At 50.7% G+C, this 22,876-nt stretch overlaps 1 protein-coding gene across 1 annotated transcript; it reads left to right on the top strand.

Moving 5' to 3' along the window:
- K444DRAFT_574468 (acetyl-CoA synthetase-like protein) lies at positions 1-22,529 on the top strand. The gene is made up of 5 exons (XM_024877436.1): positions 1-6,823; positions 6,908-7,460; positions 7,548-11,371; positions 11,417-15,256; positions 15,314-22,529. The coding sequence occupies exons 1-5, from the start codon at positions 194-196 to the stop codon at positions 22,310-22,312; spliced, it is 21,846 nt and encodes a 7,281-aa protein (XP_024728643.1). The 5' UTR covers positions 1-193; the 3' UTR covers positions 22,313-22,529.
- Positions 22,530-22,876: the final 347 nt, after the last annotated feature.

The raw sequence follows: 22,876 nt of genomic DNA, 5'->3' as shown, positions 1-22,876 counted from the left end.
ACGCCAGTCAGCAGCTCTGTATCCTCAGACCCGTCCCTTTGCGAAGAAGTTGGTGGGAGTGTTCGACATCCATAGTCGCCAAACAAGCAAAACTACAGCTATTATCGAGTTGATCGATGCAGAGGCTGATCCCAGTGTTGTACAGCACATTCAGGACCTCGAAGCTCTGTTGAGAGAGTATTTGCCGCCATATATGGTCCCTTCTATCTGGGTACCACTCAAGGATCTGCCTCTCAACGCTTCAGGAAAGCTCAATCGACATCTCTTAGAAGACTGGCTGTGCCATTTAGACTCGCAGACTGTTGCCAAGATCGACACCATGAGTCACCCGTCCACGACTGCCGAGCCTCAGACACGTAGACAGCATATCCTACGCAACGCCTGTGGTGACATCCTGAACTTATCGCCAGCCGAGATTGATATACAGCGCTCGTTTGTCGCAAATGGCGGTGATTCGATATCAGCAATGCGTCTGTCGCCTTACTGTCGTACTTTAGGCCTGACACTCTCAGTCTCTAGCCTGCTGAAGGGCAAGTCCCTAAGTATTGTGGCAGACTCCGCCTCAATGGATGCCGCAACACCTGTCTTGACCCATGTCGAGGTCCTTGACAAGGCTTTCAGTCTATCACCAATTCAGAGGTGGTTCTTTGATCAAGCGCCACGGGAGGAACATCTCAATGAAAGACACTACTACAACCAAGGCTTCTATGTCAAGATGAGTCGCTTCGTGCCTCCTGAGAGATTGTCTGTCGCTATACGCAAGATTGTTCAACACCATTCCATGCTTCGTGTGCGGTTCACGACGTCCAAGAGCGGCTGGACGCAAAGCGCTCCTAGGGTAGAAAACGCTGTCTATAACTTCAGCTCTGCGGATGCTCAGAGCTTATCTGAGATCAAGTCAAATGCTATCGAGCTCCACCGAAGCCTGAACTTTGAGCAGGGCCTAGTCTTTGCCACAGCACTCTATCACCTGACCACTGAAAACGTTCAGTATCTCATCCTGGTTGCCCATCATTTGGTGGTTGATCTGGTCTCATGGCGGATCATACTGGACGACCTGGAAGCCTTGTTGTCAGACAAGGAGCTCATGCACAGCACTCCATTCCAGGTTTGGACGCAACTGCAAGCCGAAGAAGCACGGTCGCCAAGATTTTCACCCGAGAAAGTCCTCTCGACTACTAACGTACATGATAATCTGGATTTCTGGAACTTCAACGAGCAGACTTCTAATACTACTCACGACCACATTGTGAAGACTTTCGAGGCGGATCTTGCCACGACATCATTGCTACTCAAGGATTCTAACACTGCATTCAATTCTGAACCTGTTGATATCATCCTAGCTGCAGTATGGGATGCTTTTTTCCACTCATTTCCTGAACGGACAGGACTCACCATCTTCAACGAGGGTCACGGCCGTGAACCACTAACGGACACAGCTATCGATCTATCTCGGACTGTTGGCTGGTTCACAACGCTCAGTCCTCTACACGTGGATCGAAGCGTAGACGATAGCGTTGTGCACACAGTGAGACTAGTCAAAGATGCTCGAAGACATCTGCCGACCAATGGACTGGCATACTGGGTCTCAAGGTTCTTGAACCCGGATGGCATCAAAGCCTTTGAGTCGCACAGCTCTCCCATGGAGGTCCAATTCAACTATCACGGCCAGTTTCAACAGCTTGAGCGAACAGACTCACTCTTCACTGCCATAAATCTTGATGACGCTGTGCCTGCAACAAGTCCGCACATGCCAACCTCTGTCCTATTTGACATCAATGTCATCATTGAGGCTGGAGTGGCCAAGTTTTGTTTTGCTTGGAATCGACACATCGACCACCAAGATTCGATTCTGGCCTGGATCGCACAGATCGTACCATCATTGCAATCACTTTGCAACGAACTGCGCGGCAGACCGACATCGCGCACTTTGTGTGATTTCAAGTTTCTAAGCCTTAATTACAGTGGACTCGACGAATTGCAGAACAAAATTCTACCGCACCTTGAGCTACTCAACGATTCTCACATCGAGGACGTTCTACCATGCCTTCCGATGGTCGATGGCATCCTACTAAGTCAAACAAAAGGCACAGGGTCATACGAGACTTCTCAGACCTGGCAGATCGTGCCACGCGAATCACATCGCATCGAGATCAGTAGGCTCGTCGATGCCTGGCAAGCATTGATCGCACGTCATTCGGCATTGCGAACCGTTTTCATTGAAAGCATGGATGCCACTCGTAGTGCCTTCAATTCCGCTGTTCTATGTTCGCACCGTGGCAACGTCCTCCTTGTCGAAAGTGAGAGCTATAAAGGAGCGCTCGACACAGTGAAGCGTCTGCCGAGGGTCGACTATACTCAACCTCGACCTCCACATCGACTCACACTTTGCAGTATCTCTGGTCAGCCATACATCCTGTGCCAGATTGAGATCAGTCACGCCATATGCGATGGCGCCTCGACTGCTATCACTATGAAGGACTGGGTGCAAGCATATTCAGGAGAGCTCGATGTCCGGGAACTTCAAGATGTTACTCAGAATTTCACATTGGCTTTGGCAGCCCATTCAAGGATCGAGAGGACGGCGTACTGGAAGGATAAGCTGTCGAATATGGAACCTTGCACATTCCCTCATCTTAGGGGCCATACACCAGCTATAAGTTCTCAGCCAAATGGTGTCATATCTCTTGAGATTGGAGCGGAGACCCTCAAGCTTGTTGAGCGATTCTGCAAATTGCAGGCCGTCACGCTCGCCAGTTTCTTTCAAAGCGCATGGACTTTAGTGCTATCAGCTTATGTCGCATCTAACAGAGTCTGTTTCGGATATCTGGCCTCTGGACGTCAACTGCCTGTCAAAGGCATCGATCAGTCCATCGGTGCCTATGCAAATGTGATGATCTGTCGTGCTGATCTTGGCCGACAGCATGATGAGAGGGGCTTCGTGCACTATATCTATGAGCAAGTGTTGGAAGACATGGCCTTTCAGCACTGCTCCGTCGCCGAGATCCAGCACGAGCTTGGTCTGTCATCACTATTCAATACCATCATGTCTTTCCAGAAGGAAGAAGATTGCGTGGACGAGCAAGATCCAGAGCATCAGGAGCTGCATTTCATCGAAGTTGATTGGCGTGATCCAACCGAATACGACATCACTATCAACATTAATCAGTCAAAGATGGCTGTCCGCGTGACTGCAGAATATCGTCTAGCCTGCATGGACTCCGAGCAAGCACGTCGAGTTATCTCACTCTTGGAGTCGACTATCATCTCGCTGGTCACTGAAACTGTTGGACCTTCGACAGCCACACACAGGACACTACAGGAACTTACTGCAACACAATCTGCGAGTGTGGACGATCTGCGAGATGTCTGGAATTGGAACAAGATAGTCCCGGAAACTGTCGACAAGTTGGTACATCATGCCATTGCTGATGTAGCCAGACGAATCCCGAGCTCGCCTGCCATATGCGCATGGGATGGCGATCTCACTTATAGCGAGCTTGAAGCTGCTGCCAACAAGCTTGCTCAGCATCTGGTCAGCCTTGGTGTGGGACCCAAGGTCATTGTCCCCCTTTATTTCGAGAAGTCGAAATGGATGCCAGTATCAATGTTTGCGGTCATGAAGGCAGGCGCAGCGTCATTAGCAATAGACTGCACTCTTCCTAGAGAGCGTCTGCGCAGTATCGTACAACAGGTGCACCCACTTGTGGTACTGGCATCTGTTGCGCAGACTGAACTGGCCAAGCAGCTCACGGACAGGCCAATGGTAGTCATAAGCGATGTGCATCTGAACCAGCTAGCAGAGCTGGTAGTCGAGATGCCAGAGGTGAAACCTTCGGATCAGCTGTATATCGTGTTCACATCTGGCAGTACTGGAGTGCCTAAAGGTGTCATTACCACGCACTCTAACTTCAGCAGTGCTATTCAGCACCAGCAGGCATCTATGGGGTTCAAGAGCACTTCGCGGGTGTACGACTTCGCCAAGTATGTCTTTGATGTCACATGGTCGAACTTCTTACACACTATGACCAGTGGCGGATGCCTGTGCATCCCATCTGAAACAGAAGCGATCGACAATCTGGCCGACTCCTTCTTGAAGTACAGGGCAAATTTTGTCGATCTGACACCTTCCGTCATAAGCACTATACGACCGGCTGATCTCCCTGCCTTAAACCACTTATTGTTCAGCGGTGAGGCCCTACCTACCCATATCGGCGCTCAGTGGGCCGAACGAGCGATTGTTCTCAATACATATGGTCCTGCTGAGTGCAGTGTCAAAGCAACCTTCGCGAGAATCGGCGAGACTGAAGCACAAGTTGCCAACATCGGCCGCGGATTCGGACTGTGCACTTGGATCGTGCAGCCTATCAACCACGACAAGCTTGTACCAATAGGTGTTGTTGGAGAGCTTCTGCTAGAAGGACCGCTCATCGGCGCCGGTTACCTTGGAGATGCGTCGAGAACGCAGACAGCTTTCATCGAAAATCCTCTATGGCTTGTCCGCGGATTGCCGCACGACGCCTCGTCAGGCGCTCCAAGTCACCCTGGTCGTTGTGGTCGATTGTATAAGACTGGAGACCTCGTGAGATATGAGCCAGATGGGACCATGACCTTCGTTGGCCGCAATAATGCTCAAGTCAAGATCAATGGACAAAGAGTAGAGCTCGGCGACGTCGAGTATCATGTTCGAAACAACATAGCCATTGCTGATGTGCAAGTCCATGTGTTCGCTGAGATACTCACACCGTCCCAAAGCGATACATCGATCCTCATGGTTTTCATTCATGTGGTCAATGAGCGACACGCTGACGACAGTGCACTCGACGGCACTGGACAGAGCGCCAGGATCCTCACAGGTCTGAATGAGAGGCTAGCAGCGCACGTTCCGGCTCACATGACTCCATCTGCCTACCTGGTGCTGAAGGGGTTGCCTATGACGACTACTGGGAAAGCTGATCGTCGCCGGCTCCGCGAAATTGGTCAGAAGCTGACATTCGAGCAGATTATGGCGCTCAGTTCTGGCAGTGACGGAGGCCAACAACCCTGTACAGCTACAGAGCGGCAATTGCGAAGCCTCTGGGCTCAAGTGCTTGGTATCAAGACGTCAGGCACCATCAAAGCAGATCACAGCTTCTTCCAAATTGGAGGAAATTCAATCAGAGCCATGAAACTAGTGGGCCTGGCTCGTAAGGTAGGGCTTCATTTAACGGTCACAAGTATCTTCAAGCAGCCCGTACTCAAGGACATGGCAAGATCGACGGGTCAAGTCTCCGGTCTCGATGAGGACGACATCCCGCCATTCTCATTACTAAATACCAGAAAGGATCCTCGAAAGCTATTGGAACAAGCTGCAGAACTGTGTCGAGTTGACATTGCTCGAATAGAAGACATCTTTCCGTGCACTCCGCTGCAAGAAGGACTTCTAGCGCTCACAGCAAAAAGAGCTGGCGACTATACTGCTCAGTATATTCTGCCTCTGCGACGCTCAGTCGATCTTGCACGATTTCAACGGGCATGGGAGGAGGTGCTGAGAACGACACCAACTCTGCGCTCCCGGATCGTGGATCTTGCGGATCAAGGACTTGTGCAGGTCATTCTTGATCACAATGTTCAATGGTCTCATCACCTCAGTGTCAGCGAGTATCAGGAAGTCGACAAAAAGGCAGAAATTGGTTTGGGCAAGCCGCTTGTACGATATGCTAACATCTCCGAGAACAATCAGAGCCAAACACATTGCTTCGCATGGACAATTCATCACGCACTCTACGACGGATCGTCAATGAGGCTCATCATGGACAGGCTAAACCAGGCTTACCAGGATACTTTTGCTCTGCAGCCTGCTCCTCCATTCAACCGCTTCGTCAAACACATTCTCAACATCGAGGAGGGAGATGCCAACAGCTTCTGGCAAGCACAATTCGCTGGACTAGAAGCGCAGGTGTTTCCAACATTACCTTCAGCAACGCATCAGCCAAGGGCGGAGTCATATGTCATTCATCATATCGAAGACATCACCTGGCCTCGATCGAGCATCACTGCTGCTACAGCAATCCGCTCCTCGTGGTCGATACTCACAGCCCGCCTCACGAACTCGAGTGACGTGATCTTCGGTGTAACGATGAGTGGTCGCCAGGCAGCAGTTCATCAGATCAATGAGATAACAGGTCCCACACTCACAACTCTGCCTGTACGAACGGTCTTCGACTGGGAGCAGTCTGTTGAAGCATATCTGGATCAAGTCCAAAGAGAGATGACAGAAATGATCCCGTACGAACAAACAGGTTTGCAGAACATTTCACGAATCAGCAACGAATGCAGGCAGGCTTGCAACTTCCAATCATTACTACTGATCCACCCTTTCGAGGAGACTAAGGATCTAGCGAGCTTGCTATTCATTGCTCACAATGACGACGATGCAGAAGAGGTTGCCTCCGGAGACTTCACAACTTACGCCCTGACGCTAGAATGTGAATTGGAGGAGCACGGTCTGAAGCTCAAATTCGAATATGATGACGGAGTCATCGGCAGCGGCCGTGTTTCGAACTTGGCAGACCAGTTCGAGCACATTTTGCGCCAATTGTGCGACTCATCAAACAGCACGAAACGAATCGCCGAGATTGAGGCGGTCAGCAAGACGGAGCTCGATATCATCTGGACCTGGAACGCAAAGGTACCGACACCGACGACGATCGAGGCTCGAGTCCACGATCTCATAGCTGATGCATGTCTGAAACAACCTCATGCTACAGCGATCCACGCTTGGGACGGTATCTGGACGTATGCGGAAGTGCACGATATGTCGACTCGCCTGGCGCATCATCTGGTGAGTCATTGATGAATTGTTTATCTCAGAATGCCAGAGCATTGCGTCCAGACATTACAATCACTGATACTCTCATGCTTCTAGGTACATCTCGGAGTCGGCTGCGAGACAGTCGTTCCTCTTTGCTTCGAGAAGTCGAAGTGGGCGCCTATTGCGATGCTGGCTGTGATGAAAGCAGGTGGCACTTGTGTGACACTGGATCCCACCCTACCTCAAGATCGTCTGTTCAAAATCGTCCAGCAAATCAAGCCATCGATCATTCTGTCTTCATCGACCAACAGGAACCTTTCTGGTCGATTATGCGAGTGGAAGCCTGTCATCGTTGTCAACGACAAACTCCAAGCGCTGTTTGATAAGCAGACATTGAAACTTCTGCCAGAAGTGCAACCGTCTCAGACGCTTTATATTGTCTTCACTTCCGGGAGCACCGGCATCCCAAAAGGAGTAAGAATCAGTCATTTAAACTTCAGCACTGCCCTACGATACCAAAATGGCGCGCACAACTTCGGACCCGGCGCGCGCATCTATGATTTCGCATCATATGCATTCGATGTGTCCTGGTCGAATGTACTTGGCGCCTTGGAGTGTGGTGCTTGTTTATGTATCCCCGCGGATGCAGAGCGGCGTGATGACCTAGGTGAGCACTTGAGGGCATAGGGCAATGCTTAATTGCCGCAGTCATATCCTCAAATATGAGCTCTACTGATCATCTTCCCAAACACAGCCGGATCTCTTCGTCGCTTCCGCGTGACGCACGTTGAATTAACCCCTTCTACGGCCTCGGTTCTGCCACACGAAACTATACAATCTCTCGACACCCTCATCCTTGGTGGTGAACGCTTGTCTGAAGAGCACGCCAAGGAGTGGGCTTCGCTAGTCAAGCTCAAGAACTCGTATGGCCCTTGCGAATGCACACCAACTGCGACTGTGGCAGACATCTGTCCAGGCGGCAACATGACGACAATCGGGACAGGTCTCGGCGTCAACACATGGATTGTGGATGCGGCATCAGGTCAATCGCTTGTACCGATAGGCAGCATCGGCGAATTGGTTCTCGAAGGGCCTTTGGTAGGACCTGGGTATCTTGAACCCTCGACCAGCACCTTCTCTGCATTTATTGAGGACCCCGTCTGGCTGCTTCATGGTGCTTCAGGTCGCACTGGCCGAAAAGGTCGTCTATACAGAACGGGCGATCTAGTTGTTTATAATGAGGATGGATCGCTTACGTTCATTGGTCGAAAGGATGCGCAGGTGAAGATTCACGGCCAACGTGTTGAGCTTGGCGACATTGAGAACCATATTGCACAATTCCGTCAAGTACGACAATCGGCATGCATATTACCCAAGACTGGTCTTTGCGCTAATACATTGGTCGGTCTGATCAGTATGAAACATACCAGCGAGACCGATACTCTCCTCGCAAAGAATGGTTTCAAACTCAGTGCAAGTGCCTCAGCTTCATTAGCTCTAACTACTGGTGTCACGGTTGCAGACCCAGACTCATCAACGATAAAACCACATGCTGAGATAGGTCTCGAGCAGTTCACGACCACTGTCAGGGACTATGTCGAAGCGCTAAAGAGCTATCTTAATAATGTCTTGCCTTCTTACATGATCCCAACCATCTGGGTTGTGCTCAAGGACATTCCGCTCGATCCATCTGGGAAGACCAGTCGCAGGCAGCTGGATGACTGGCTCTCCAGAATGGACCAGCAGATATACAACCTTGTCGCCGATACTGATCGCATTTCTGTTCTGCGGCAGCCAGTTACCGAAGCAGAGAGACTCCTTCAATACGCATGCTCTGTCGTCCTCAATGTGTCTGCCTCCGACGTCAACCTTGCACGATCGTTCGTGGCTAATGGAGGTGATTCCATCTCAGCAATGCGGCTGAGTGCGCACTGCCCTGCGGACATTATTGTCACCGTCGCAAACTTGCTAAAAAGCAAATCATTGGTCGAGGTCGCACTGAAGTCTTCTGTGGCTGCGAGCTCGACAACCACAGTAAGCGAGGATTTCAACACACCATTTGCTCTGTCGCCAATGCAGCAATGGTTCTTCAACCAGCTTGGTCAACACCCAGTCGATGAGCCCGGTTACTATTGCAATCAATCATTTTACCTTCGCATGAACAAAGCAGTCTCTGTCGAGAGCATGCGTGCTGCTATTGCGAAGATTGTGGAAACGCATTCCATGCTCCGTGCACGATTCTATCAGGAACCTGATACCAAATGGATGCAGATCATTCCACAGCCCAGTGCCTCAAACCATCACTTCGAAACGTCGATGTTGGAGTCATATGCTGATCTTGCGCCTTTGGCAGCTTTGCGACAACAGCAGCTTCTTGTGAAGCGTGGCCTCGTGTTCTCTGCTGATCTTTGCAAAGTGGGCACTCAGGAGGAGCTCTACTTACTGCTCATTGCACACCATCTTGTTATTGATCTTGTTTCCTGGAGGATCATTCTTGCAGACCTGGAAGCAATACTGGCAGGAGCAACAATCTCATTGCAGAGCTTGCCATTTCAGATTTGGAATCGATTGCAGATCGAAGAAATGAGGGAGTCTACCTTTGCATCGGGATCTACATTATCGACTTCAGACATAGTGAATGATCTGTCTCACTGGGACTTCGTAGCCGGCAAGACACCAAATAAAGTTCAGGACTATGTGAACAGAACTGTCGTTATTGATCGGGACAATACAAGACAACTCTTGCGGGAAGCGAACAACGCCTTCAATACAGAGCCAGTCGATCTTTTCCTTGCCGCAATCTCACATGCTTTCTTTCAAATCTTTCCGAGGTATAGCTTCACTATTGTCAATGAGAGTCATGGTCGTGACACTTTAAAAGAAGACACTAACCTCTCTCGGACCGTCGGCTGGTTCACCACAATGTACCCGCTTAGCATTGCAAGAAACACCAACAGCAGTTTATCAGACATTGTGCGACGGGTCAAAGATGCCAGAAAGGGACTACTTGCCAGTGGGAGGGCATCATTTGCGTCAAAATATCTCCGCGACAACCGAGCTCGGGCGTTTAGCGCAAATGAAACCACGGCAGAGATGGTCTTCAATTATCACGGCCAATTTCAGCAGCTTGAGCGTAAGACTGCACTCTTCAAAAGCATTACACTGGAGGTCTCTGACGAAGGACCTGACCTGCCCGTGTCCGCATTGTTTGAGGTCAACATATCTATTGAGCAAGGCAAGACCAACATCTCGTTTTCATGGAATCGTCACTTGGCTCACCAGCAACTCATCCAAGAATGGCCAAATCAGATTGTGCGCTCTATTCGATCCATTTGCGAAGATCTGCCTACCTTGGATGTCAGGCAGCGAACATTGGTCGATTATGAATTTCTGGATCTAGACTACCCAGGCTTGGATCATCTCGAAACTCAGATCATCCCCAAGATCATCACTTTGAACTCTAGTGAGATCGAAGATATCTATCCCTGCCCGCCTATGGTAGATGGCATTCTCCTTAGCCAGCTGAAAGGGTCCGGAAGTTATGAAACCACACAGCGTTATCATATCAGGCCTCGAAGCCCCCATGTGATCGATATTGAGCGATTGTCTGTAGCTTGGCTAGCTGTAGTAGACCGGCATCCATCTCTTCGCAGTGTCTTCATTGAAAGCGCAAACAACACCACAGCTTTCAATCAAGTGTTGCTCAACAGCTGTCGCCCAGAGATCAAACTGCATTACAGTGAGAGCTTGAGAGCCGCTTACAGATTTCTGCAGACTCTTCCAAGGCCCCATTATCAGCAGCTCAAGCCTCCCCACCGTTTGGTTCTTTGCCCGATATCAGATACAGACACTGTCTTGATTCAGATCGATATGAGCCATGCTATTACTGATGGCGAATCCACAACGATCCTTCTCCGAGATTGGCAAATGGGTTATGCAGGACTTCTAACTCGAGCAGACCTGCTGGAAACGACCCGAGGTTTCGCTAGAGCACTGCAACCCGATATAAACAAGAAAAGGCTGTATTGGACGCAAAAGCTGACGAGGGTACAACCATGTTACTTCCCTGCACTGTATGAACTGTCACAACCCGTGAGAAGCATGTCCTGTTCCACTCTTCACATCGATGGCACCGATCTTGCGTGCATCCGGCGATCCTGCGAGACGAATTCTATCACGATCGCCAATCTGTTTCTTGCAGCTTGGGCATTGACATTGTCGGCATATACAGACGACACTTCTGTCTGCTTCGGATATCTTGCTTCAGGAAGAGACCTACCAATTCCAAATATCATGGAGGCCATTGGAGCATTCGCAAACATGCTGACGTGCCGCGCAGACATATCTCGTGATTGGAGCAACGGTCGATTTGTCCAGTATCTCCACAATCAGGTGTTGGAAGACATGGAGCATCAGCACTGCCATCTGGCTAGCATTCAACATGAACTGAAGATTGCTCCAGGGCAGCAGCTGTACAACACAATCGTTTCCATACAACAAGACAATGATGGCTCTTTGGACCAGCCTGCCGATGAAGAGCTTGAGTTCGTTGATGCGGATGGAGAAGATCCAACAGAGGTAAGTCGACCCTATGTCTAGTGACATCCGTTGACACAGAAGCAGTATGATGTGGCGATCAGTATCACTCTCGGCATCAAGCAGATAGATTTGGCTATCAATTGCGCACCATCACACTGCAACGATGATCAGTCACGCCGCATCATGTCGCTACTAAGGAATACAGTCATCAGTCTTGCCAAGTCATGTCAAACTTTAGATAAGGACACGCTAGGCGACAGCATCATGACAATCAGCGACGAAGACTTGCGTGACATCTGGCAATGGAACTCGAATAGCTCCGGAGACGAAGATGCAAGCAGCCGACACTTCGATACACCCATGTCTGCGAGTCAAGACCGATCAGTCACAACCAAGGTTATTAACGCCGGGTCAGGACAACTTGCGTCAGAGTTCGCTCATTCTATTACCGGCACTGCTGCCAAGACCTGGATCACTGGCATGGAAGACAGCAGTAGACTGGTGCCAATAGGGTGCACTGGTGAGCTCGTGCTGGAGTGTTCCACAGCGGGAATGGACCGCGTATACAGCGCCAAAAACATAACAACTTCCTTCGTGGACAATCCACCATGGCTCCTTAATGGTGGTGGTCCAGGGTTTCACGGACGTTATGGGCGCATGTATCAGACTGGCGTTCTCGCACAGTACAATTCAGACGGCAGCTTGGTCCTTGTCAGTCGCAAGGCAGGCCAGAAGAAGCTACAAGGCCAGCCAGTAGATCTTGACAAGCTCGAAAGCCGCATGCGCGAAGTGCCTCTAGTTCGTCAAGCTGTCTGTCTGATCCCAACCGCTGGACCTTATTTTGGCAAACTTGTCGGCTTTTTTAGTCTTCAAATATCACCTAAGCGCGATCATCGCAGCAGCAAGCACAAACCACGACTCGTCTCCGATGACCAAGCAGCTCAAGTCCGTGACAGTATTCAAGCCCTGGAGGCGTCGATGGACAACTCTTTCCCGGCGTATATGGTGCCATCTGTCTGGATAGCCCTGGAAGAAATTCATGTCAATACTGACAATCGCTTGTCTCGCAAAGTGCTGGAGGACTGGATAGGTCATGTTGATGACGAAACATGCGCTGGTATTGCTAGTGCCGGATCAGTATGTCGCAGACCCATCACAGCAGCAGAGAAAGTGATCTGCCACGCCTGCAGCCTGTTCCTTGACAGCCCTGAGAGCAACATCAATATCAACCGTTCCTTCATTGCAAATGGCGGCGATTCCATGTCGGCCATGCGAGTCAGTCCCCACTGCCGTGCTGCAGGCTTCGCCATCTCGGTGGCATCGCTGCTCAAGATCGAGACACTGATTGGTGTTGCCGCATCTGCGACTGTTGCCGAGCATTTCAAAGTGCAGATCGAAGAGTTCGAGAAGCCATTTTGCCTCTCGCCTGTGCAGCAATGGTTCTTTAATCAGTCACCACCTGACAAGGTAAGTACCAGAAGCCACTATTATAACCAGGCTTCCTATCTTCAGCTCAAACGCCGAGTGTCGTCTCAACAAGTCGCAACCGCTGTCCAGCAGCTTGTGCATTTGCATTCCATGTTGAGAGCACGATTCCAGCTTGATAAGGTCACAGAATCCTGGTTGCAGCTCATCTGCAAGCCTGAAGATGGCATCTACCACTTTACTTCTCTGCAGGTCGACACTGTTGCAGACGTCGAGAACAACCTTGCTGAGCGACACCAAGAGCTGAACATTGCACAAGGCAAAGTCTTCGCCGTGGATCTGTTCACTTTGAGATCTGGAGACCAGTTCTTGACACTTATCGCGCACCATCTGGTGGTCGACCTGATATCTTGGCACATTATCCTCGGTGATCTAGAGGTGCTGCTCAATGGTGGAACCTTGCAAGAGGCGGTACCATTCCAGGTGTGGAGCAATCTGCAGATCATGAACGCTGAAGCGTCCAAGCACAAGCCGGTGCAGCTACTTTCTACAGACAATCACAACAATCTCAACTGTTGGGGCTATGACTTATCCATATCGAACACATTTGCTGATCATGTGGAGGAGATGCTTACCATCGACCACAAGACGACCGCGCTTCTCCTTGGAAAGGCTAATGAGGCTTACAATACTGAGCCAGTCGATCTTACCCTCGCTTCATTATGGATTGCATTTCTTGAGGTTTTCAAAGATCGCGACGGGCTTACGATCTTCATTGAGGGCCACGGACGGGAATTTTGGAGTTCAGATATCGACATCTCTCGAACAGTAGGATGGTTCACGACCATGACACCGCTCCACATTTCGCGCTGCCGCAACAACGATATTGTGAGAGCCATCAAGGACTCCAGAAGAATGCTTCGCTCAAACGGCAGAGAGTATTTCGCTTCGCGTTACCACAATCAAGACGGAAAGAGAGCTTTTCAATCCCACGAAGGTACCATGGAAGTGCTCTTCAACTATCACGGTCACTCCCAGCTGCAAGGTGACGATTCGATGTTCAAGAAGATTGCATTCAATAATGTTTCTGATGTCGGCCTTGCTTTGCCCACCTCAGCACTCTTCAGCATCAACATGTCAGTCGAAAAAGGTCTCACTGACCTGTCCTTCTCGTGGAATCGATGGATCAACCACCAGGATATGATTCGACAATGGCTCCAGGAAATCCCTCGTTCGGCATGGCTTTTGTGTAGCTCATTGCTGGCCTCGCAACGCTCACTGACGATTGCGGACTATGAGTTTCTGCATCTCGACTACAAAGCTCTCGACCAGCTTCAAGATCAGATCCTTCCTATCATACGATCCAACACTGGAGCGGCAGTTGTTGATGTCTTTCCCTGTTGGCCCATGGTGGACGGAATGCTGCTCAGTCAGGGAAAGGATTCTTCGGCTTACAAAACGTCACTTACATATGAGGTGACACAGAGGAATCAGCTTCTGGACATCGACCTTCTCAAGGAAGCATGGCAAGCCGTCATCGCACGTCATCCGGCTCTTCGCAGTGTGTTCGTCGAGGGCATCGACAAGAGGACGGCCTTCGTTCAGATAGTGCTGGGATACTTCGAGGGAGAAGTCATTGTCACCACAGCTCCAACCAGAGACGCAGCCTTGATCTCGATCGATCGACTACCCGACATCGATTATCAAAGACGGCTAGTACCACCACATCGCCTTGTACTTTACAAGGTTGAGCAAGACAGTACCATCATCTGTCACATCGAGATGAGCCACGCCATTACTGATGGTATATCAACTGCGATCTTGCTGGACGACTGGTCGAAGGCTTATGATCAACAACTTGACTGCAGGGATCTCATCGAGACAACCCGTAGCTTCGCTCGTCAACTCAATGCTAGCTCCGAGGTCGACAAGCTCAGCTACTGGAAACATAAGCTCACCAATTTAGACCCATGCGTCTTCCCCAGGATCTCTCAAGATCCGACACCTGGCGATCGAGCAATATCAGCTGTGCTCAGAATTGATGGAGAGAAGTTCAGACAAGTGCTAGACTTCTGCGAATCTCAGTCAGTGACTCCAGCAAGCTTATTCAGCAGTGTCTGGGCGTTGACTCTGGCGGCTTATACCAGCAACGATCAGGTATGCTTCGGGTACACTGCCTCTGGTCGCGACTCGCACATCCCGGATATCGACCGTTCTGTTGGCGCCTATGCCAACCTCCTGATCTGCCAGGCTGACACTTCTTCCCACGCCTTGACCAACAGTCAACGCTTTGTCCGATACCTACATGCCCAAGTCATGAGAGATCTTGAATATCAACATTGTTCGCTGGCAGATATAGAGCATGAGCTCGGCCTGTCTCACGGTCAAGCACTCTTCAACACTATAGTGTCTTTCCAGAATGATGATGTCGTAACCAGAGCAGATGTCGATACTCAAGACCTATTGTTTCACGATATCGCTTACAAAGACCCAACTGAAGTAAGTAATAACGCAGACAGCGGAGACCTTCACATTGTCGCTAATTGCCTTGCACAGTACGATATATCCCTCGGCATCGCATATGGGAAGACTCAGGTTGAGCTGTCCCTCGACTCCCATTCATCATGTCTGTCCACAACTCAGGCCGAGCGTACCCTGTCACTAGTAGAATCCGTTCTCATGTCACTTGTAGATATCAACACTGAAGCAGACACTGTTCTTTTGTCAACCATTGACACGATCAGCGCACAGGACCTCGAGGAGATCTGGACTTGGAATCATGCTGCGCCTGATCCGGTAAATGCTCTGGTGCACGACTTGATCTCCAAGACCGTGCACATGCTGCCTAGCAGCCCTGCTGTCTGCGCCTGGGACGGCGATTGGACATATCAAGAATTGGGGAGTCTTTCTTCCCAGCTAGCACATCGGCTGATCAGCATGGGCGTCGGGCCTGAGAAGATCGTCGGTCTTTGCTTTGAGAAGTGTCGCTGGACCCCAATAGCAGTCCTCGCGGTAATGAAGGCTGGAGGCGTCAGCTTGATCCTGGACCTTGAACTTACAGAGGACCGTCCGCGAGTCATTCTGGAGCAAGCCAAACCGACAGTCATGCTGTCTTCGACAGCTGGTAAGGACACAGCCATCGCCCTGGCTAATGATGCGGACTGCCCAATGCTAGTGGTGGATAAACTCAATCTGGTCCATTCAGGAATACCGATCCTGGCTGGTTTCCCCGCTGCCCTTTCTGATGTGAAGCCCAGCAATACTCTCTACATCGTCTTCACCTCAGGCAGTACTGGTGTACCCAAAGGGGTGTCCATCACACACTCTAACTTCAGCAGCTCTATCCACTATCTCCGCAGAGAGCACACCATCGAATCTGGATCCCGAGTCTACGATTTCGCGGCATACTCATTCGACATGTCCTGGTCCACAATGCTCTGGACACTCGAATGTGGTGCTTGCCTTTGCATTCCGTCACCGGCTGACCGTCGTGACAACCTAGCAGAGTCTATCGATCAATTCGGCATCACTCAATTGTTATTGACTCCGACAGTCGCTCAGCTGCTTCCGCTTGCAACGTTGCGAGGCATAGAATGCTTGGTCCTGGGAGGTGAAGCCTTGACGCCTGAGTTGAGCAAAGTCTTTGCGAGTACAGTCAAGACTATGAACCACTACGGACCTTGCGAGTGTACGCCTGTAACGGTAACAACAAACATCAGCTCAGAGGACTCTCAGGTTTCCATTGGTCGCGGTGTGGGTGTCGTCACTTGGGTGGTTGACACTACAAGAAACTCTCTTGTCCCTCTTGGATGCGTTGGCGAACTTCTCCTCGAAGGCCCGCTAGTTGGCCCCGGTTATCTCAACCTAGAGTTGACAGCAGCATCATTCGTCCATGATCCTCCATGGATGCTCCGTGGCTTCAATTCCTACGCGGGGCGACGAGGACGCTTGTACAAAACAGGTGATCTTGTGCGCTATAATCACGACGGCACTCTATCATGCCTGGGACGGAAAGATAATCAAATCAAGATCAATGGGCAGCGTATAGAGCTGGGTTCGATCGAATACTGTATTCGCTCCTGCATAGAGCACGAGGCTGTTGTCCATGTGGTCGTCGAGCTTGTCAAACCTCGAGACAGCACGAAGAAAGTGCTCGTGGCTTTCTTAAGCACAGAAGGAGGCTCTTCTGCAGCACTGCGACAAGTCACTGCTGGTTTGTTCGCCAAGCTTGCTTATCAGCTGCCGGCATTCATGGTTCCCTCCGCATTCATATGGACAGAGAGCTTCCCCGTGATGGTGTCCGGTAAGATCGACAGAGGGAAACTACGAGGCATGTACGAGCATCTTTCAAGACAAGAGATAAACGCCCAAGGTGTTGCACGAGCAACAGAGAATGCAGGCCCAATGACAGACATGGAGAGGGAGCTCGCAGCTCTCTGGTCAACTGTACTCGAGGTCCCCTCCGACACCATCAGGACTGACGACAGTTTCATTCGTCTTGGCGGAGACTCTGTCGGCGCCATGAAGCTTTCTGCCATGGCTCGAGATGACAGCTTCAAACTGCCAGTGACTGACATTCTTCGCTATCCGAACCTGGCCGACCAGTCCAAAAGAATGAAGACCATCCACAGCACGCAAGACACAGCCGTCCCGGCTTTCTCGCTGCTGCCTGCAAACGCCAGCTCAACAGCAGCTCGTGAGCAGATAGCAGAGCTCTGTGGTATTGCTACAAGCATGATCGAAGACGCCTTTCCATGTACGCCTTTGCAGGAAGGTCTCCTAGCTCTTACCTTACAACGACCTGGGAGTTACGTGGCGCAATGGGCTTATGAGCTGCAACCTGACATTGACCTTGACCGCTTTCGACGGGCCTGGGACGATACCATTGCGGCAACACCCATACTACGCACTCGAATAGTCGATCTTCCCGGATCAGGCATGATACAGGTTATCATCGCAGCCCAGTCTGCTGTCTGGACTCAAACTTCGCAGAAAATCGGCAAAATCGAGGAGGCCGAGATACTGGCAATAGGTCTTGGCACCTCTCTCATGAGCTCGGAGATACGAACGAGTCTCGAGGGCTATTCTGTCTTTGTTTGGACCGTACACCACGCATTGTACGACGGCTGGTCTATTCCACAATTGATGCGGATGCTAGAGACTGCTTATGCAGGAGTCCCGAAGCTCGAGTCGCCACCACCTTTCCAGAACTTTGTGAAATTCATACAGGACACTAACAAGGACGCTGTGAGCAAGTTCTGGACTTCACAATTCGAGCAACTTGAAGCTCAGATATTTCCTTCGATGTCTTCATCAACTCAACCAAGCCCTGATTTTGGTGTTGCGTACCAGATTCGAGATTTGTCCTGGCCGAGAACGGACACGACCGCAGCGACTACGGTTCGAGCTGCTCTTGCAATATTGATTGCGACATACACTGACTCCTCTGAGGCCATCTTCGGAGTCACGGTCAACGGCAGACATGTTCCGGTCCATGGCATCGAGAACATGATAGCTCCCACGATTGCCACCGTACCTCTCCGTGTGAAGACCTCAAGAGAAAGCAGCATATCCCAGCTACTCCATCAACTGCAAGCTCAGATGCTTGACATGACTCCTTTCGAGCACACTGGTCTGCAAGAGATCCGAAAGATAAGCCCAGCCGCTCGACTTGCTTGTGACTTCCAAACGCTTCTGCTCGTCCATTCGGCTCAAGCTGTGAACGAACAGCCGCATACTCTCTTCATCGATGCAGAGGACGAGATCGATAGTGACACAGGCAGAGTCGACGAACTAGTGACCGACTTCGACGCCTATGCCATCACGATCGAGTGTGACCTTGAGGCTACTGGCGCACTGCTTCGAATGAAGTTTGATTCGCAAGTCATCTCAAGAGATCAGGTGGGGACATTTGCAGCGCAATTTGAATCGATCCTACGACAGCTATGTAGCTCTCAGGTTTCAGAGCTCACGATAGCTGATCTTCGGACTGCCGGACACAGAGATCTGGATCAAATCTGGAAATGGAACGCCAGCATCCCGGCCACCATTGATCTCACTGTACATGGCATAATCGCACAGAATGTGGCACAATACCCACACTCTCCAGCGATCTGCGCGTGGGATGGGCACTGGACATATCAAGAACTCGACAGCATTGCCACGCAGATCGCCCTTGGACTTGTCAGTGATGGCTTCGGCCCAAATTCTGCTGTAATCCCTATATGCTTCGAGAAGAGTCGCTGGACTCCTGTGGCTATGCTCGCAGTCATGAAAGCTGGCTGTGCCTCAGTCATCTTAGACACCACATTACCTCTCAGCCGACTTGAAGCTATTGTGCGGGAGGTCGATCCGCCAGTGATCTTGTCATCCCTCGCCAATCTAGAGCTTGCAAAAGGCTTAATAGATCAACAAGTCATTGTGCTCTGCGAAGAGACGCTGAAATCGTTCGACGCGCCAAGCACTCAGGTACTGCCAACTGTCGATGCATCAGCCAATCTATATCTTGTGTTCACCTCAGGCAGCACCGGTACCCCAAAGGCAGCAGTGATCACTCACTCCAACTTCAGCAGCGCAATCTACCACCAACAGGCTGCCACTGGCTTCAGCAGATCAAGTCGTGTCTGCGACCTTGCCAAGTACGCGTTCGACATCTCATGGTCCAACTTCGTTCACACGCTCGCTGCAGGAGGATGTATCTGTATACCCTCGCAGCAGGAGATCAGCAATGACCCCGCAGGCGCTCTACTGGCCTATGAAGCGAACTTCATGGATATAACACCATCTGTTGCTGGTGTACTGCAGCCTTTTGACCTTGGTGGCATACAGACCGTCGTCTTCGCTGGTGAGCCTCTCCCAGGCCACATCGCTTCGCAATGGGCAACATACGCCCGCGTACTCAACATGTATGGCCCTGCGGAATGTACAGTCAAAGCGACAATGGCAGTAGTCGAGCGCCACTCTGCAGCATCTTCAGCCAGTTGTATTGGTCGAGGCCTTGGCCTCTGTACTTGGGTGGTCGATAGTCAAGATCATCAGAGGCTGATCACAATTGGAGCTGTCGGCGAGCTACTACTGGAAGGCCCACTCGTTGGAGCTGGCTATTTCAGGGACACCGAAAGGACCAAAGCATCATTCATTGACTCGCCAGAATGGCTCATCTGCGGCAATGGCACCAACCACAAAGGACGTCAAGGACGCCTATACAAGACCGGTGACCTTGTCTCCTACAGCTCTGATGGATCACTCAACTTCATCGGCAGGAAGGATGCCCAGACTAAGATCAATGGCCAACGCTTAGAGCTCGGCGACGTGGAACACAACCTGATAGCCTGCATCGACGCTGGCCCTTCAGGAAAGGTTGCGGCAGAGGTATTGACGCCAAGAGACAGTGACAAGCTGATGCTTGTTGCTTTCGTACAGAGCAGCCAGCATGTTGATGTCAGAGCGAAGATGATAGGTTTACAAGACCGGCTTGCTGCCAGACTTCCTGCTTATATGATCCCTTCAGCTTATATCAAGATCGAAGAACTACCACTCTCCTCCTCTGGCAAGATGGATCGCAAGCAGCTGCGCGCAATCGGAGCAAGTATGACTCGGCACGAGCTCACAACATCCTTCTCCACCCAGGCAGAGCGCCGGGCACCGTCGACTGACCACGAACTCTGCTTACAAAAGCTATGGAGTGAAGTTCTCAATGTCGGAATCGAATCAATCTCCGCCGATGACAGCTTCTTGCAGCACGGCGGTGATTCCATTCAAGCTATGAAGCTCACTATGAGAGCTCGACACGAAGGATTCGATCTATCCGTCGCCGACATACTTGGGAATGTCAAATTGTCGCAGATGGCATTGCAAATGCAAAGAAGAGCCGAGCAGTCGAGAGTAGTCGAGCTTGACTATCAACCCTTCTCTCTATTGCCGCCGGCAAGTCAGCAACCAATAGAACAACAGCTGATCGAGTACGGTCTGTCACTAGACAATGTGCTTGACATTCTCCCTGTCACCGATCAGCAAACTCGATATCTTCTGGGCACATACACGACTGCTCGCAGTTCAGTGTTCTATCACACCATGGATCTCGATGACGAATTCGACCTTCCTAGGATACAGCATGCTTTAGTCTCTCTTCTCGAGCAATTCGATATGCTAAGGACGGTCGTCATCCCGTACAAGAACATGTTCCTGCAAATCGTCCTCAGACATGTTAACAGCGACAGCACAGTTTTCGAGACTGCAACGGATAGTCTCGATGAGTACACTTTGCATCTGAAGAATCGGGACTTGCTGTCCGATTTGCATTTCGGGGATGTTGTCACAAAGATCTTCATTGTTCGCCAGACCAGAGACCAGAGACATCGAATCGTGATTCGACTGTCACATGTTCAGTATGATGGGATAGCGCTCGAAAAGATGTGGACAGCATTCGAAGACAGCTACAATTCATCAGTGTGTGCCAACAATGCAATACCTTCATTTGCGCACCACCTATACAGTCTATCACTCCTCGACAGAGAGAAGATGTCAGAGTACTGGAGCAAGCTGCTCAAGGGCAGCAGTCGAACAGAGCTCAAGTATCAAACTACCTTTCAACTCGGATATGCTAACGGCCCGGAAGTGGTCAAGACACTGCCGACCGCCATGATCAACTCGGAGGACTTCACTTTCGCCAACGTGCTCAAAGCAGCCTGGGCATACGTCCTCGCCAGGCACTCGGCGACCAATGATGTTGTCTTCGGCAGTCTCGTCCATGGTCGCAGCCAAGCGGGCAGCCAAGACGTCTTTGGTGCATGCGTCAATATCATACCGTACCGCATCATCCTTGAGCAGAATTGGACAGCAAGAGATCTCCTCACAGCTGTAGCTGCTCAACAGCTAGCCAGCACGCCCTTCGAGAGCATGGGCAGTCAGACCATCATTCGCAATTGCACTAACTGGGCCAAGTGGTCGTTCTTCAGCTCCGTGATCATCCATCAGAACTTCGAACAGCGTAGTCCGCGAGGAAGGGCTGTGGACTTCGATAGTGTCGACTTGTCTACCGGTGATGTTGACGATGTTCAGGTATATGTCATCTCTACGCCGGGCGAAGATGGTATGGAGATCCTTCTCAGTTTCAAGGATCAGGTCGTTCCGCAGGCACTAGCGGAGAGAATGGGGTCAGATCTGAGCGAGACCATTACTGGGTTATACACAAAGATGGGTGCCAAGCTCATGGCACCCATGGCGCCGAGGGAGATCTATGGTATGTCGGCCTTGCTGCCGCTGCCAGAAGAGAAGGGCAGCAGTGTGTCGCCTACCAGTGAGCAATTGACAACTCTGGCAAATTGCTCGGCAGATTTGAGAGCTGCTCTCGGCGCGGCGTGGTGCGATGTCTTGTCTACGCAAGAAATACCCTGCGACAACTCCACAGAGTCTCTGTTCGAGCTCGGAGGTGATGCGAGCAGTGCTGGTCAGCTTGCCGCTCATATGCAGAGGCGCAGCTATCGTATCGGAATTGAAGAAGTTGTTGAGCATCCATCTTGGTTTGAATTGCTGCTTCACTTGAGCCAGCAGTAGAGAGGATTAAAGACAAACGAATAGAGAGGATATGGGCACAGGAACAAGGAAGAAATCATGAGGGTACAAGGATGACAGCTTTGAAGCAGGCAAGCTCTATGGGAGATTTTGTGTATCACGGCCATGTTCATTAGAGCATTGTATAATACATACCTACTGACCAGACCCTGGCCTAGTGGCAACATGCCTACCTTAAACCCAATGAATCTCGCTGCTCAAATACTTGAAAGAGCAAAGAAGATTATGTGCCACTTGAGCGGCCACAAACGCTGTCGAGGACTCTTCAGAGCCAACTGTACCTATGACTTACCGACTGGTTCACCTATAGTATGTGAGGAAGCCTCGTTATGACGCAGCGTGCAACGTCTTACTTATGCTCAAAGACAATGTGGCAGCATGAGGTTATTTCTCTCCAGCGCCTATACAGCGAGTCTGTTGATGGTTCTAGCTCCTTCAGCCTCAATCTGCGGTGGCGTGTTCGGTCGTCGTCGAGGCTACCAGCATATGAATCTCCATGCAGTCATGTGAACATTCGCCTGGCTACAAGCACTCCACAGGTATGAA

This window comes from Hyaloscypha bicolor (genome assembly GCF_002865645.1).
Source record: "Hyaloscypha bicolor E unplaced genomic scaffold K444scaffold_182, whole genome shotgun sequence".
NCBI lineage: Eukaryota > Fungi > Ascomycota > Leotiomycetes > Helotiales > Hyaloscyphaceae > Hyaloscypha > Hyaloscypha bicolor.
This window is presented reverse-complemented; position numbering and strand designations above follow the sequence as displayed.

Bases quoted from the DNA above. Each gene is read 5' to 3' on its own strand.
- K444DRAFT_574468 (XM_024877436.1), top strand. From the start codon at position 194: ATGGTCCCTTCTATCTGGGTACCACTCAAGGATCTGCCTCTCAACGCT. The intron at 6,824-6,907 runs GTGAGTCATTGA...TCATGCTTCTAG, and splicing joins CTCGCCTGGCGCATCATCTG to GTACATCTCGGAGTCGGCTG. The intron at 11,372-11,416 runs GTAAGTCGACCC...ACACAGAAGCAG, and splicing joins ATGGAGAAGATCCAACAGAG to TATGATGTGGCGATCAGTAT.